This window comes from Elephantulus edwardii, unplaced genomic scaffold, assembly GCF_000299155.1.
Source record: "Elephantulus edwardii isolate Elephantulus edwardi_28Jun2011 unplaced genomic scaffold, EleEdw1.0 scaffold00036, whole genome shotgun sequence".
Classification (NCBI taxonomy): Eukaryota; Metazoa; Chordata; class Mammalia; order Macroscelidea; family Macroscelididae; genus Elephantulus; species Elephantulus edwardii.
Genome location: NW_006399786.1, coordinates 6714803 through 6731432, shown reverse-complemented (window position 1 = coordinate 6731432; position 16630 = coordinate 6714803). Strand labels below are relative to the sequence as shown.

Here is a 16630-nt window from a genome sequence, read left to right as displayed (position 1 = left end):
CCTAGAGAGGGTGAGACCAGGCTGCTCCTTGGAGGCAAGGATTCTGAAGTCTCATCTAACATACTTTGGACATGTTACAAGAAAGGACCAGTCCTTGGAGGGAGACATCATTCTGGGGAGGGTGGAGGGACAGCACACTTCGATGAGATGGATTGATTCAGTGACTGGGGTAATGGAGGTAGTTGTGTCAGAAATTATGAGATTGACACAGGACAGAGCAGGGTTTAAGTCTGTTTTCTTAAGGTTGGTATGAGTTAGTTACAGTCAACTTGACTACACGTAACAACTAGTAGAACCCATAAAATCAGTTCTCGTTTAAACTTTAAAATGCTGGACACATTTCACTCCATGTTTAATCTAGTTCTGGAAGTCCTGGTTCTACCATGGCTAAAGCTCTCAACTGTTAACCAAAATATTTTTGGTTTGAACCTGTTAGCTATTCCTCTAGGAAAAAAAAGGTTGTAACCTGTAAGTTTATAGCCATGGAACTCCTATATGGCAGTTAGATGAATTAGATGGCAGTAAATTTGATTTGCTTTGGTAAAGTTTCTACTTCATTTTTTGAGAAGGATGGAAAAAAAAATCAAAGGTTTATTTGTTCTTTCAAATCTTATCAACCAGTAACATTGACTCATAGACAAGGCCATTCTGAGAAGTGTCCATTTGAATTTTCATTAGTAAATATTTGTATAGACTAAAAATCTTGGTGAAAACAAAGGCAAGGTTAAAAGCTCATTTCTACTCCCCACTTTCATAGTCACGAATCCTAAAACAAATTCGTCACTGTGAAATTGAAGCTATTTCCATCAGAAGCAGCAGACTTAGTGCTCCATTAATCTGGTCTGCTCTCAGCCTCCGATCCAAAGAGTCCCATCGTCTGATGTTTTTAAAGAAAAGACAGGACTGCCAAAGTACATTCCAGAGGTCTTTTCATAAAAACCATCCTGTGTGCTCCATCTGCGTGTGCAATCTGCTTGTGCGTTTCCAGCCAGCTTGCATGGGCAGATTAATGCGTACAATTAGACAGCAACCTCACAGGCATTCGATAAACTGCCTTCATTATCACACTCAGGAGAGTCCCTTCCGATGTCAATAAAAGCCTAGTTTTCTGCCTGTTAGCTAAATAATTGACAACGCTAAAAATAATCAGAAGCAAACGAACAAAGTCAGGAACAAGGTGCTAAGAAAGAGCACGTTGAGATGCACACAGTGGTGGCCCAGGTTGCTAGCTGGAGTTCTGTGTCCAGCAACTTGGATTTGCAGTTGGTTCAAGCCTGTTTGTTTGCTTCACAGTGGGAGTAAAAGTACTGTTCCGCCCTGCTATTCAAGCCACATATCACAGCAGGAAGAATGCTAGCAAGGACACAGGACACTGACTAGTTTGAAAGAATATTTGTGTTCAAGCTGAAGCTGAGGAAAATTAAACCGAATCCACAGGAGCCAAAATATGACTTTAATTTCATACCACCTGAATTTCAGAATCATCTCAAGAACAGATTTGAGGCCTTGAACACTAATGAGCGAAGACCAGATGAGTTGTGGGAGGATGTCAAAGGTATCATCCAGGAAGAGTGCAGGCGGTCATTACAAAGACAGAAGAGGAAGAAAAGACCAAAATGGATGTCAGAAGAGACTCTGAAGATTGCACTGGAACGTAGAGAAGCCAAAGCACAAAGAAGAATCCAAGACACTAAAGAGCTGAACAGAAGATTCCAAAAGGCAGCATGGAATGACAAAGCAAAATACTACAATGAAATGTGTGAGGAGCTAGAGTTGGAAAATCAAAAGGGCCAAACTCGCTCAGCATTTCTTAAGCTCAAGGAACTGAAGAGCAAATTCAAACCTCGAGTTGCTACAATCAAGGATGCTTTAGGCAGAATGTTAAATGATCCAGGAGGTATCAAAAGAAGATGGAAGGAATATACTGAGTCATTGTACCGAAAGGAATTGGCAGATACAGAAGCATTTAATGAAATAGCATTTGAGCCAGAGCCTATGGTGATGAAGGTGGAAGTACAAGCTGCTTTGAAGGAAATAACAAAAAATAAGGCCCCCGGAATAGATGGTATACCAATTGACATATTTCAGCTAACAGATGCTGCCGTGGATGTGCTCACCAAGTTGTGCCAAGAAATCTGGAGAACAACCACTTGGCCAACTGACTGGAAGAGGTAATACTTGTTCCCATCCCAAAGAAGGGCAAACCAACTGAGTGTGGAAACTACAGAACAATATCATTGATTTCACATGCAAGCAAGATTCTACTGAAGATTATCCAAAAACGACTGGAACAGTACATCAGCAGAGAACTGCCGGAAGTCCAGGCTGGGTTTAGAAGGGGTCGTGGTACTAGGGATATTGTAGCTGATGTTAGATGGATCTTAGCTGAAAGCAGAGAATACCAGAAGAGTGTCTATCTGTGTTTCATTGATTATGCAAAGGCGTTTGACTGTGTGGATCATAACAAACTGTGGCTGACTCTGAGAAGAATGGGAATCCCAGAACATTTAATCGTGCTAATGCGAAACCTATACTTGGACCAAGAGGCAGTCGTCAGAACAGAACAGGGCAACACTGCATGGTTCAAAATTGGGAAGGGTGTACGTCAGGGATGTGTCCTGTCTCCGCAGAGCAGATTATCCGAGAGGCGGGGCTCTATGAGGAGAGGCGTGGCGTTAGGATTGGTGGACTATCTATCAACAATCTGCATTATGCAGATGACACAACCTTGCTCGCTGAAACTGAGGAGCACCTCATGCACTTACTGCAGAGGGTCAAGGACTGCAGCCTTCAATATGGACTGAGGCTCAATGTTAAGAAGACAAAAATTCTCACCACTGGGCCAATCGGTAGCATCATGATGGATGGCGAAGAGATTGAGATTGTTCACAGCTTCAGTTTGCTCGGCTCCACGGTTAACACTCTTGGCACCAGTAGCCAGGAAATAAAAAAACGTATTGCGATGGGAAAGTCTGCGGTTAGGGACCTCTCCAAAATACTCAAGAGCAACAGTGTCTCTCTGGAGACTAAGGTCCACCTGATACAGGCCATGGTTTTTGCAATCACTTGTTATGCATCAGAGAGCTGGACAATGACTAGGGAGGATAGAAAGAGAATTGACGCCTTTGAGCTGTGGTGCTGGAGAAGAGTACTGAATGTACCATGGACTGCCAAGAAAACAAACAGATTCATCGTAGAGAGGATTAGACCAGGCTGCTCCTTGGAGGCAAGAATTCTGTGGCTTCATCTGACATACTTTGGACATGTTGTAAGGAGAGACAGGTCTTTAGAGAGGGACATCATGCTTCGTAGAGTGGAGGGACAGCACAGGAGGGGAAGATCCTCTATGAGGTGGATTGATTCAGTGACAGGGGTACTCAGGATGGGTTTGTCAGAGGCAATGAGATTGGCACAGGATAGAGCACGGTTTAGGGCTGTTGTACATGGGGTCGCTATGAGTCGCAAACGACTCGATAGCACATAACAACAACAACAACAAATTTTACGTACATTCAATTTGCTGGTTTCAGAAGAACCTGCATTTATCGTTCTCTCTTTTCCTCTTCTATTTTTTAAAGAGACGCCTGGTTGATCGGGTAAAATGTGCAATGTTAAAATTTTAACCATTTTTCTAAGACAATTTTTCTACTATAAACTGACTCTAAGAAGGTAGGGCAAAGAGTCTCTGGAAATTCCTTTCATATTCATAACTCTAAAATGACTATTTTATCTCATGAGGTTTTGCCCCTTAATTTCAAAAGTAATTTAAAATAAAGGACTTTTAAAAGCAGTCAACCACTATCTCATTTCTGTTGAGTCAAAACAGCTCATAGTTAAATCATTCAGTGGATTTTCAGAGGCTATAATTCTGGAGATTATTTATCACTCTCCCTCTGAGGCAGTAGGTGGATTAGAACTACCTGCCTTTGGGTTGGCAGCACAACCCTCTACCCACTAGGCCATCAAAGCCTTTAAATTATCTTCTCTTTTTCCTGAAAATGGGCACCTCACTGAATTGAACTCAAATGTAGCAAGCACCAGGCCTTTCTTATTAACCTGCCTTAGTCTGGAAATTCTACTGAAACCTGCCTATCCACACTGGGTGCCCCTAATGTTAATGAACACCAGCAGTTCTTTTCCATAGTCAATTGCCAATAAGACAGATGGTTTGCAATATCCAAAGCACTTAATTGCAGATCTGTGAAAGCAGAGAGAATTATCTCAAAAACTGCCTCTCCATCTAAGAGCGGTCATAGGTTTTTCTACTTGGGTTAGTTGTTAATCTACTTAACATTTTAACTATTTTTTCCACCTCCATATTTTATCGATATGCATGTAATTATTCATATACATTGTATTTCATTCATGTACATAGTGAGGTTTGCTCTGTGTGTGTGTGTGTGTGTGTGTATGTGTGTGTGAAAGAGAGAGAGAGTTTCCCCACTTTCTTTCACTGACATTAGGTTTCATACAATCATTCCCAAACATTGTATTTTATAAAATTAATCTCCACTGAACTCCGCCTACCATTACCCTGTCTTTTCAGGCCCCTGTCAGATCTTTTCCATTCCCTTACTCCCTCTCTTCACTCACCAAATTATGTGACCCTGTGATTTCCCCCCACCCATTCTCAACTCTCTGCTCCCATCCTTCCCCCACCTTGGGCCTCCATACACGTTTTACTAGTATCCTTCTATTTTTCACATTAATTGTCTTAAGCAGCATTTATCCTTATGAGACTGAGTTAGTTCACTCAACAGAATGTTCTCCAGTCTCTCCCAAGTTATATGGTATTTTTTAAAATTGTAATGTCTGAATGCTGCATAGTATTCCATCATGTAAATCCATTCAGTTATGGTTGGGCATTTGAGCTATTTTCATGTTCTTGTGATGGTGAATAATGCTACTAAAAACGTTGGTGTACAAATCTCCATTTGTGTCTCGGTTCTCTTTTTCTTGTGTTATATTCCTAGCAGTAGAATAGCTGAGTCATATGGAATTTCTATGTTCAGCTTTTTGAGGAAGTGCCAAATTGCCTTCCAGAGTGGTTGTACCATTTTATAATGTCACCAACAGTATATATGCATTCCAATCTCTCCACCTCCTCTCCAACATTTATAACGCTGTCCTCTTAAATTTTGTCAGTGCTCCTGGGGTGAGATGGTACCTCATTTTATTTGGAGAGGAAAGAGACCCTGCATAAGCAAAGCACTCCTGAAAAACAAAAAATAATTGGGAGGCAGAGCACTTCCTGATCTCAAAACCTACACAGTGGGTCTAAAAATCAATGTATTCAAATTTTGTAAATAAACTAGTATTAAAAATAAAACAACCGTACAAAGCAGTAGTGAAATAGCTTTCATATTGACATTGGCCAACAGTTAATGAACACCTTCTATGCTTCAAGAACTTGCTTTCACTTTTCTAATTGTCTCAATTCTTACTTTGAGAGAAATATGTCTCAGACAGTGAAATGGCATAGCTCATCTTCAAAAGATTGGCACTTTATGGGACTTGGTATTAAGTTTCTCAAATCCATGCCCAGGTATGCCAAGCTATGCCAGCTTTCACAAATGGAACAATTTCCACATATTGGGTTGCCTCTGGTGCTTCTCCTTCATCCCACAGCACACATCAGAGAGCTCTGCATAAATGGGCAGCCACTAACTGACCATGTTGTGTGACTGTACACCTGCCTGCATGTTGAGAGGCAAGAACCACATCAGATAAAATTATTTAAGTATCTATAGCGTCACGGCTCACAGAAACACAGTGGATGAAGAGGAGCAAATCTTTGAAGTTTTGTGTTCTACTTTAACCACGTTTTTTGACCACGATATGCAGTCACTTGTCCTAGCGCTCAACAATCAATCCGAATTCTCATTTTCTGTGACAGTTACCAGCACTAATGAATTCAGTACAATCTCACCACCCATCAGAAAAATGTCTAACATGTAAACTCGAAGCTGATGGTGCACAGTGTTGGTAGTGAAAGGGAAATACAGCAGTCCTCATTATTTTCCTATGAAACAAGCATTGTTTGCAAAACCCAGAAACCGAGCAGTAGGTTCACTGTGAATAAGCAGACTGCTTCTTGGTCATTAACTGAAAGCTGTTTATTTGCACTGCTGAGAACACTAATCTGCATCTACAAGTTGGTGCATTATTATGAAGCACTGGCCACAGAAACTGGCGTTATCACCCGTCTAGAAGACAACTCATAGTGACCCTGGAACAACAGCTTGGAGGCAAAACTGATGGAAATCAGGTATTAACACTCAAACATCTACTGGGTGAATGACTCAAGTGATTTTTTGGGAAAATCTTAAAGCATTTTAAATTGAGAAAAATAAAAAAGTAACTAAGCCCACACAGGTTAAGTCAGAAACTCAAAAACACTATAAGGTAACTGGCTCAAGACAGTGAATGATTCGTAATATTCAAAAATATTATGATAAAAAAATTTTTGATACCAAAAGTCTGTTGAACTGAGTACTTACTACGTGTGACTTTTACATCTCTCTTAAGTCACTCCATTGGTACCTAATGGAATGTAAATTGACTCTAGCATTAAAATTAACAAAACCTAAAAGAACTGGCATCAGAGTTCACAAGAGAAACAAGGTAGGCTAAGCATACTCTCCTGAAAGCTGCTGTATAACTCTGTCTACATAATGAAAGATTATGCAAAAGACATGCTAAATTTCAAACAAATGTTCAGAAACACCTATGGTACTAAAGAACAACTCACAAAAATGACTCTTCTGAGGTTGCCTAGTGGAGTGTACTCGGGTGGGGGGTGGCGTGGATTATATGCCAATGAAGGAATTTTTCTATGACTTTTCAAAGAGAAGAGCGAACTTGGGGGGGAGGAGTGGGAAGGGAGAAAAGTGCAACAATGAATGTATGGAAATCCAAAAATCTCTGTAAATGTTCATTAAAATTAATTTTTAAAAATGCCTTTTCTGTTCAAAAAGCAAAACTGGACTATTTTAGTTGAAGTCAGCATTTTCCAAAATGAATAACACTGACCCACACAACCAAAAATAAAGAAATAAAATAACAAGTCTAAAGCTTAGAGGAAAAACTCCAGTGATCTCAAGAATCAAGCATAAAAAGTGATTGACCTACAGCCTGCAATTGACAAAGCTTTCATCTCTGGAGACCTGAAAAAGCAATTCAAGGCCAGGTATAGTAGTGTTTCAGGATAAATGCAAATAAAAGCTCTCAATCCTGGGGGTGGGGTGGGGAGCAATTATAAAAAAGCAAAACAAACCTACTAACAGCAGTAGTAACCACACAGCATGGTACTGGTACAAGGACAGGTACATAAGCCAATGGAACAGAATTGAGAACCCAAAAATGGACCTATCTACCTATGGTCAACTGATATTCAACAAGGAAATGAAACCTATTAAATGGGGAAACAACAACTTCTTCAAAAAATGGTACTGGCAAAACTGGACTGCTACCTGTAGAAAGCTAAAAGAGGATAATATCTCACACCATGCACAAAAATCAACTCAATTCTGGACTCCGGTCAATAATACCTAATCATATATTACTTTTAGTGGAGTGGACTCAGAGGAGGGGGGATTGTATAACAATGAAATAATTTTTCTTCTACTTTTCAAAGAGAAGAGTGAACTGGGGGCAGAGGGGCAGGCAGGGAGAAAAATCTAACAATGAATGAGTGGAAATCCAAAGTCTCTGTAAACGTTCATTAAAATTAATTTTTAAAAAATCAACTCAAGGTGAATCAGAGACCTGGGAGTAAAGCTCAAAGCCATAAAATTCATGAATGACTAACTGGGAACAGCTTAGAACATCCAGTCTATGGTTTAAAGAGGCTAAGAAATACAGCCAGAAATGCATAATTGAAAGAGGATGAAATTGATGAATGAGACCTTCTAAAGATTAAATCTCCGTGTACATAAAAAACTTTTTCATATAGGGTGAAAAGAAAACCTACTGACTGGGAAAAAGCATTTATTTGGTAATACCACTTCAGCCAAGGGTCTCATAACAAAAGTTTACAGAATACTACTGGGCTCCCAGAAGGAAAAGACTGATAACCCAATTACAAAATGGGCAAAAGACATGGAGGATTTTTCACACAGGAAGACATTCAGATAAGCAACATGAAGAATCGAAACCACAGTAGCAGTGACAGAGTTTAGCAGGGTAGTAAGCAATAAATGTTGGAGAGGATGTGGAGAGGTGGGAACTCTCTAACACTGTTGGTGGGACTATAAAATGGTACAATCACTTTGGAAGGCAGTTTGGTGTTTCCTCAAAAAGCTGAACATAGAAATTTCATATGACTAAGCTATTCCACTACTAGAAATATACCCCCCAAAAAATTAGAACTAAGGCACAAATGGAGACTTGTACACCAATGTTTATAGCAGCATTAGTCACCATCACAAGAATATGGAAATAGCCCCAATGTCCAAATGGCTTAAAGTATATAGTTCACACATGGCTAAGAAAAATACAATTCTAAGACTCTAATATACAGTTTCTAGTTAACACACAACTTAGGGTATAGTTTACATATGACTGAGAAAAGACAAATGCCAGTTCATTAAAAGATGTATTTCTCTTCCTAGTAAACATATAGTTTAAGGTACTCTGCATGATATAGAGAAGTTACAACAGGGTCTGAAGGTCAAACAAATATTTATCAGATGGTTTGACCAGTTTTATAGGCTGGAGACTCATGAATGATGTCAGTTTTACAACTATATTATATGTTTGAATAATCCTCAACTTATTAATACCATCCTATCACTAATGGTACTTGAAACACTAGTAGCCTAACTTCTAGCAAAATACAAGCATGACAAACTGACAGACTTGTGGGGGCTACTCATTAGCAATACATGAAAGCCATTAATCGACTGTTTCCTTCCTCCCATCTCTCTTTGAAGAGAGTCAATTTCTCCTCACTTTTTGGCTTCCCAACAACCTCTTACACCTTGTTTGGCTTAGAATAAGAATGAGAAGAATTAGGTTATAGATTCTGTGGCTTAAAAAAATTAAAGGAGCACCTACTTTAAGAGTTATAGCATCATTTTTCAGCATTTCCATCCTACCCTATCCCATCATCTACCTGTTTTCTGGACTGAGTAGCTGAGGCCAAAGTACACAGCATGCTAAGAGGTGAAACAAAGGACTCAAAAACTTCTTTTCCTTTTCTTAACTTTCAGTCATAAAGCTAAAACCAGCTGCTCATAACAGGATAGTTCAATGGTATGAAGACATCAGAGGAAAAACACACTCCAGGAGTCACAAATGTTTACTCCAACTTCAAAATTATCTTAAACTCCATAAATGAGAGGTAAAAATGGGAAAAGAGAAAAGGAGATGGTCAAAACAGTCCATGGGAAGCAGGATAGCTAGTTACTAGGTTCAGCACCAGAATCTTTGAAAGTTGGATGAATCACACAGAGCCCTTAGGAGAAGCATTCCACCAAATTCCTATAATACTCAGGGATATTTATGCTATTTACATTATTGCATGTAAGTCGTAGAAACAGACTATGGAATAGATGATGTTGTTGTTAGGTGCTATTGAGTATGACTCACAGTGATCCTGTAAACAACTGATCAGAATCCTGTGCCATTCTCTCGATTTCTGACACACTCAAGTCCGTTACTTGACACAGTCACTGTGTCAATCCAATGGTTAAAGGTCTTCCTCTCCTTTGCTGTTCCTCCACTTTTCCAAGCATGATATCCATCTCCAAGTAATCCTATTTTTAAAATGAGGGCACTTTGGTGGCTTAATGAGAGGGAGTTGTGCTGACAACATGAAGGTGCATGAATGAAAGATGGACAATCTTCTCCCATGCAATTTATTGTCTCTGAAAACCCACTGGAGGATCAGCTATAAGTCACAATTTGATAGTACACAAAAACATAACATTTTTTAAAATTAAAAAGTGATATTTAAAAATCTTTAGTAGTTTGTCTAAGGTCATACTTGTAGAATAGAGCTGATACTATGAACCCACATGTGCTCAGTTCTAACACTACCACTTTCAGAATTAATCCAGGAGCCAGGTTCTTGATTTTTGAGTCCACTCTTTAAACAACATACAGATAGCTGAGCTACTAAGAGTGAGAATACAAATTTATCTGTAAAGCCCTTATCATAGTTAAGCAGGTTACCTACTTGATAAATCACAGAGGATTTTTTTAGAGAGGACATTTGTGGGTCAGTGGTATAATTCTGAACTTTCATGAGGAAGATCCAAGTCCACTTCCTGGCCAACATGCTTCACATGAAGTCAGCACCACTCTGTCAGTGGAGGTTTTCATGCTTGCCAGAAGTGAAGAGGACCCAAAGCCTTTGCTGCAGAAGACTAAGGACTGTAGTCTTCAATATGGATTGAAGCTCAACATCAAGACGACAGATATTCTCACTATTGGGACAACTGGCAGCACCATAATGGACAGAGAAGAGATTGAGGTAGTTAACAATTTCAGCTTACCTGGTTCCACAATCAACACTCTTGGAACCAGCAATCAGGAAATCAAAGAAATTGTATTGGGGAAATCTGCTGTCAGGGACTTCTCCAGAGTGCAGAGGAGCAATGACATCAGTCTAGAGACTAAGGTGTGCCTGATTCAGGCCATAATCTTCACAATTACGTGCTATGCATCAGAGAGTTTAGCAATTACTAAGGATGACAGAATTTATGTCTTTGAGCTGTGGTAGTGGTGAAAAGTATTGAACATACTATGGACAGCCATGAGAACAAATAGGTTTGTTTTGGAGAGGGTAAAACTAAGTTTCTCCTTGAAGGCAAGGATTTTGAAGCTCCATCTCATATACTTTGGGCATGTGGCCAGAAGGGACCAGTCCTTGGAGAAGAACATCATACTTGGAAAGGTGGAAAGACAGCACAGGAGAGGAAGACCTTTGATGAGATAGATTGGCACAATAACAGGGATGATGGAATTAGGTATGTCAAAGTTAGTGAGACTGGCTCAGGATAGAGCAGGAGTAAGAACAATTATACATAAAGTCTCTAAGAGTCACAGTAGACTCGATGGAACATTCAACAACAATTGTAGCAAATACTGTTGATACAGTGCATAATGTGTTGGACTGCTAACCAAAAAGTCTATAATTTGAATGCAGCAGCCACCACATGAGAGAAAGTTAGACTATTTGTGTCTGTGAAGATTCATGGTCTCAAAAAACTGATGAAGGATCAACATGATTTGGAATCAACTAAAAAAACCCAAACTGGGTTTGGTTTGAGGTTTTAGGTGGTTGGTTTGGGTTTGATGATGCTGGTAAAAAGCTTTAATGGAACTTAAGATGGTATAGAAAGAAAGGTCTAGTGGATCTACTACCAAAAATCAGTTATGAAAATTCTACATATCACAACTGATTATGAGGATTTCATCCTACTGTGCATGGGTCACCACAAGTTAGGGATGACTCAACAGAAGCTGACAAAATACACCTCAGCTTTCCTACTCCTACTTACTGCCAAGTGAACAAACAAGCCTGTCTTGGAAGAAGAGGAAGGAAGATGCCCCTTAAAGGAAGGGATGGGAAATCTTTATCTCACATCCTTGGAGCATGTAGTCAGTAGGTTTCAGTCCTTCAAAAAAGACATCATGCTGGGAAAGGAGGAGAGTAAGAGAACTAGAGGGAAAACCTTTAACGCGATGGATTGAAACAGTAACTGAAACACATAGACTATTATGGAGATTGATTTTGGAATTTAGATGCATTGTTATCAATTGTGCTTAGCCGTACATGTTCATGTCCTTGAAGATGTATCATGGAAGTGTTGCAGCCTAGAAGATACAAATTTAACTAACAAGTTAAAAGCGCATGAGTCAAAAATTGAAAAGCAATAATATTCTGAGTAGAGGTTCTAATAGTGGCACAAATCAAGTTACAGAGGTAAGGTGGTTCGATTGCCATCCTTACTCTAACTTAATTCTTTTTTTTTAAATTTAAATTTGTTCTTAATTTCAGTGAAAATTTACAGAGGCTTTGGATTTCCATTCATTCATTGTTGTAGATTTGTCCCCTCCCAAGGCTTCCCCCCACCAGACATTACCCTCTTGGAAAAGTAAAAGAAAAGATTCTTTCATTATTTTACAAACCCTCCCCCAGGTCCACTCCACCATGGAGCCATCGCTCTAGACTCCTGTCATGACTGAAATACCTAATCACATATCTCTTTTAAACAGTTTTCTCCCTTCTCTGTTTCAGAGCAGCATACATTATTGAACCCATCTTACTCAGTCTCTCCCCAACCCCAAGGACAGTCCCATTCTACAACAGTGGCACCATGCAATCTCCATAATAGTCTATGTGTTTCCTACTGCCAAAGGGGCCCTTTAGAGTAGTGAGAGAAGACCTTCACCCTGAAACTCACAGCGTCCCTTTTCAGCAGGAAGTAGCTAAGAGAATACGCCATCCCCTTTTCCTTATGAATCAGGGTGAAGTCTCTCTCAGGGAGGAGTGATAGGGAATGGCAAGGGACACACTGACAAAGGAGATTAATCAGAACTGGCTTTGACAAGCACTGTGGCAACTGGACAATCAAGACAGACATGGGGGGGAAAGAAGAACAAACTGGGGATGAGGGAGGAGTAAACAGTGCAACAATGAATGAATGAAAACCCAAAATCTCTGTAAATGTTCATTAAAACTAATAAAATTTAATTAAAAAAAGAAACAGTAACTGAATGGGTTTGAGCATATCAAGGATTGTAAGGATGGCACAGGATAGAGTAAGGTAGAGATCAGTCCTTTCAAAGACTCACAATCAACCTGATGGCACCTAATAACAGCAGTGACACTATTCAGAGTAAGTCACATTGGAATTATCACTGAGTTATGTGGTCAATTGAGAGTTTTGCCAATAACTGTCAGTAATTTATCAATCCTCAATCCAGAAAACTATGACAATTACATATATAGTTGTTCTCAATCCATGAGGTAATTTCATGCTCTTTTAGATTCTACTTAGGTTGGTTTCTTTATATCTGTATTTTGAAAGTCAACATCACTAATCTGATGTATTAAGAATCACCAAAAAACTCAAGCTTCTTTAGACCTTTAAAATGGAAGTATCTTCAAATTAGCAGCATAATCTCTACTTGACTAATAAAGAAGACTCTGGTGAGTATGTAAGTCTCCAACCTCAGACCCTTTCTTAGAGAATGACATAGCTCATTTACACAAATAATCCAACAGCCCTAATTCAATACCAGATTCTGTTTTGAACTATTACCATTGTCCGAATGAGCAATAGATCTATAAGACATGGAACTTTGAAAACATAAACTTACTATTGATGATGATCTCTAAGTGCTTCTTGTCTGAAGGTTTCTTGAAGTCTCTTTTTCTCCTCTAGTTTATTGCTCTGAAAGTACAGAGTTCAGAAATTAATATGAGAAGTTTTAGCCAGAAACATAGCTTTAAAACTGTCCAAGATTCGAATTCCATCATGACGTCTATAGTTCAATATAGGGACCTACAAGGGGTCCAAGGTGAGATTCCTCACAGAGCTATGAGCACTTACAACAGAAACCAGGAACTACAAGTAATTCCCATCATTCCTCCCCATTTAACTTGATGAGTAAAATTTTTAAAAAATCAGTATTTCATATTTTTATTCCTTGGTTCAAATGGCAGCAACATTTACGACTTAAGCAGTTTGCAAAATATTTAAATGGAAATATGATATCAAGTGTTTTAATTAAAATGATAATAAATAACCAAATAGTTTACTAAAAATTTACATACATTTCATTTCCCACCAAAGTACTCAGGTAAAACTTTTCAATAAAATAGTTCAATTCTCTTCTGACTTAAAATCAGATACTTAGCATTGCTGAGAACTGAGCAGCATAAATCACTTTAAACAAACCAACCATCCACTTGAATAGATTGTTTTTATGTTCTGTTGAGTTACCTGTGACTCAGAGCGACCCTATGTACAATAGCCCTAAACCCTGCTCAATCCCTTGCCAATCTTATTGTCTCCAATATACCTAACCCCATTACCCCATTGACAGAATCAATCCATCTCATTGAGGGTCTTCCTCTCCTACACTGTCCCTCCACCCTCTGAAGTATGATGTCCCTCTTCAAGGACTGATTCCCCCCTTGCAACATGTCCAAAGTATGTCAGACGAATCTTCAGAATCTTTGCCTCCAAGGAGCAGCCTGGCTTCACCCTCTCTAGGATGAACTTATTTGTTCTCCTAACAGTCCATGGTATATTCAATACTCTTCTCCAGCACCACAGCTCAAAGGCATCAATCCTATCATCCCTAGTCATTGTCCAGCTCTCTGATGTTGCAAAGACATACCTTAGTCATACCTGTATCAGGCATACCTTAGTTCCCAGACTGACATTGTTGCTCCTCAGTACCTTGGAGAGGTCTCTGACAGCAGACTTTCCCAAATGCAATTTGTCTTTTAATTTCCTGGCTTGAATCGATTAGAGTTTAATTTTTTAATCAATTATTAGGAAAGCCTAGAGACAAAGGTGTTCATATTTGATAGTATGATCATCAAGGCTCTGGCATATGTTAATTCAACTTAAAAAAACAAGGAACACTTGCCTCGCCCCACCCTGAAGCTTTCCTTTTTCTTTAACTTGCCTATGAAAAACACAACAAATTTAATTTAATGGGGAGTTGTAGCAAGTTCCATCATATGGAGAGGCATGAAGTTGTGAATGAGTCCCAGAGAGACAGCTGGATTTGCTTTAACAAAAAGCCCTGGTTCTGCCTAGCAGGAAGCCATGTGAAAGGGGAATACATTGCTTCCAAAGCCTGGCATAAATTTGGCTCCATCTTTCAAAGAGGAGGGGGAACTGTTCATGTTGTTCATTTTCATGAAAGACTTCATTTGTACAACTATTTATTCATTCCTCAAGCTGAAAGGAAAAAACAGATTTATGATTTCAGTTACAGAAGAAAAAAATAAGCAAAAGAAATTAGCAGAATCAAAGGGAATCAATTATAATGCACAGCAACTGGATTATTAATGAAACAGAATTCCAGGGAACAAGCTAATAGAGAACTGTGAAACAGAATAAACATGATCTCAATCTCATAAAAATCTTGACTCAGGAGGCTGTAGTAAGTGTCCTGCATTCCCTACCTTCTCAGGTCAGCAAAGGTGAAAACAGGAGAAAGATGGCAAGAAAGTCCCAATGAGGCTGATGACTTTAGGATTAGGAACATACTCCCAGAAAGTGGCAAAGCACACAAACACCAACTAGCCAAAAGTGGCTTCCTTTAGCAACATCAAAAGCTAAGAGAGACGTTAAATGGTCCCTTCACTAATAGATTATCACAGTATACAATGCACACAACAGTCACACGGTAGCTAAATGACATCCTAAAGAGGTCTATTTACTCAACAGCAGCAATCAATAAAGAATTGTTTTCCAACATTCTACTGCCTTTAAAATATGTTATTCAATATTTACCAAAGTGGGTACCTGTTTTCATACACTAATCCAAATGTTTAGATTTAATTAGATTGTTTATTCACTTCAATTTGAACAGAGAGCCAGGCAGTCAGTCAAATGTATAACTCTATGCAAATGAAGTGTGTTAATTCTCTAAGAACAAGGGATCCAGAGAAATGTTATTCGATTTGGGGTACACTTGTAGGGAAGTGAGGCAGAAAACTCCAGCATGCAGTCAAATACAAGGGATTTGTTCACACAGTGAAAATATATATTTAAAAAAAACAAATGAAAACCCCTAGCAGTATTGAAAAGGGAAATGTTAGTGTTAGGTGCCTTCAAGTATGACTCACACCAAGTCCATGAACAACAGACCTGAACGCTGTCCTATCCTGTGTCATCCCTACTATCTCTAATATTCTTGAGTCCATTGCTACAGTCACCGTGTCTATCCAAGGCCACTGAGGGTCTTCTGTTGCTGACCTTTCCTTTTGTTGATCCCTCAACCTTTTCAAGTAGGATATTCCTTTCCAAGGAACAGCTTCTCCTAGCAACAAACTCAACGTCTGGTAGATGAAGCTTCATCATCCTTATCCCTAAGAGTTCCACATCACTTTTAATGAAAAACATGAAACAAAGAGAAATTTCAACAAGACATGTGAGACCTAAATAACTCATAGACATCAGCAAAACATTCTATTGTAGGAGAAGAACCAGTAACTACTCCAGTTACTAAAAATCAAGAAAAGTTCATTTATTCTGGCATGTTGTAGAAAAGGGAAAAAAAGATAGAGTGAAGTGACAGAAGAGTAGAAGAATCAGAGGAAGCTAAATCCCGAACTACTCCAGGTTACAATTTATAGAAAGATACAGGCAAAGTTATATTGCTGAAGTTCCATTTATATCAAGGTAATAATGAAAAAGAGGTCCTATGCATTTGGTTTCTTGCCTTTATCAATAAGAGACAGTCTGATATGAGTGGCAGCCTCATCTTATCAGAGACCAGGATATTCATGTAACACAGAAAGTGGACATGCACAGTAAGGGTTGGTTACAAAAGGGGACTGAGAATCAGAGGAAGCGATCCAGTACAGATTGATAGTGCATAGGAACGTCAATGATGCAGACCACAAACTTTATTTTTAGGGGCTATCTTATTT

General features: G+C 39.1%; 1 protein-coding gene across 1 annotated transcript in view; it reads right to left on the bottom strand.

The window, feature by feature from the left end:
• Positions 1-16630, bottom strand: part of EPSTI1 (epithelial stromal interaction 1 (breast)) — a 220995-nt gene that overhangs the window by 143671 nt on the left and 60694 nt on the right. The window contains exon 6 of the mRNA XM_006884612.1: positions 13333-13406. Within this exon, the coding sequence (XP_006884674.1) occupies positions 13333-13406 (74 nt within the window). The remainder of the gene's footprint in view (positions 1-13332; positions 13407-16630) is intronic.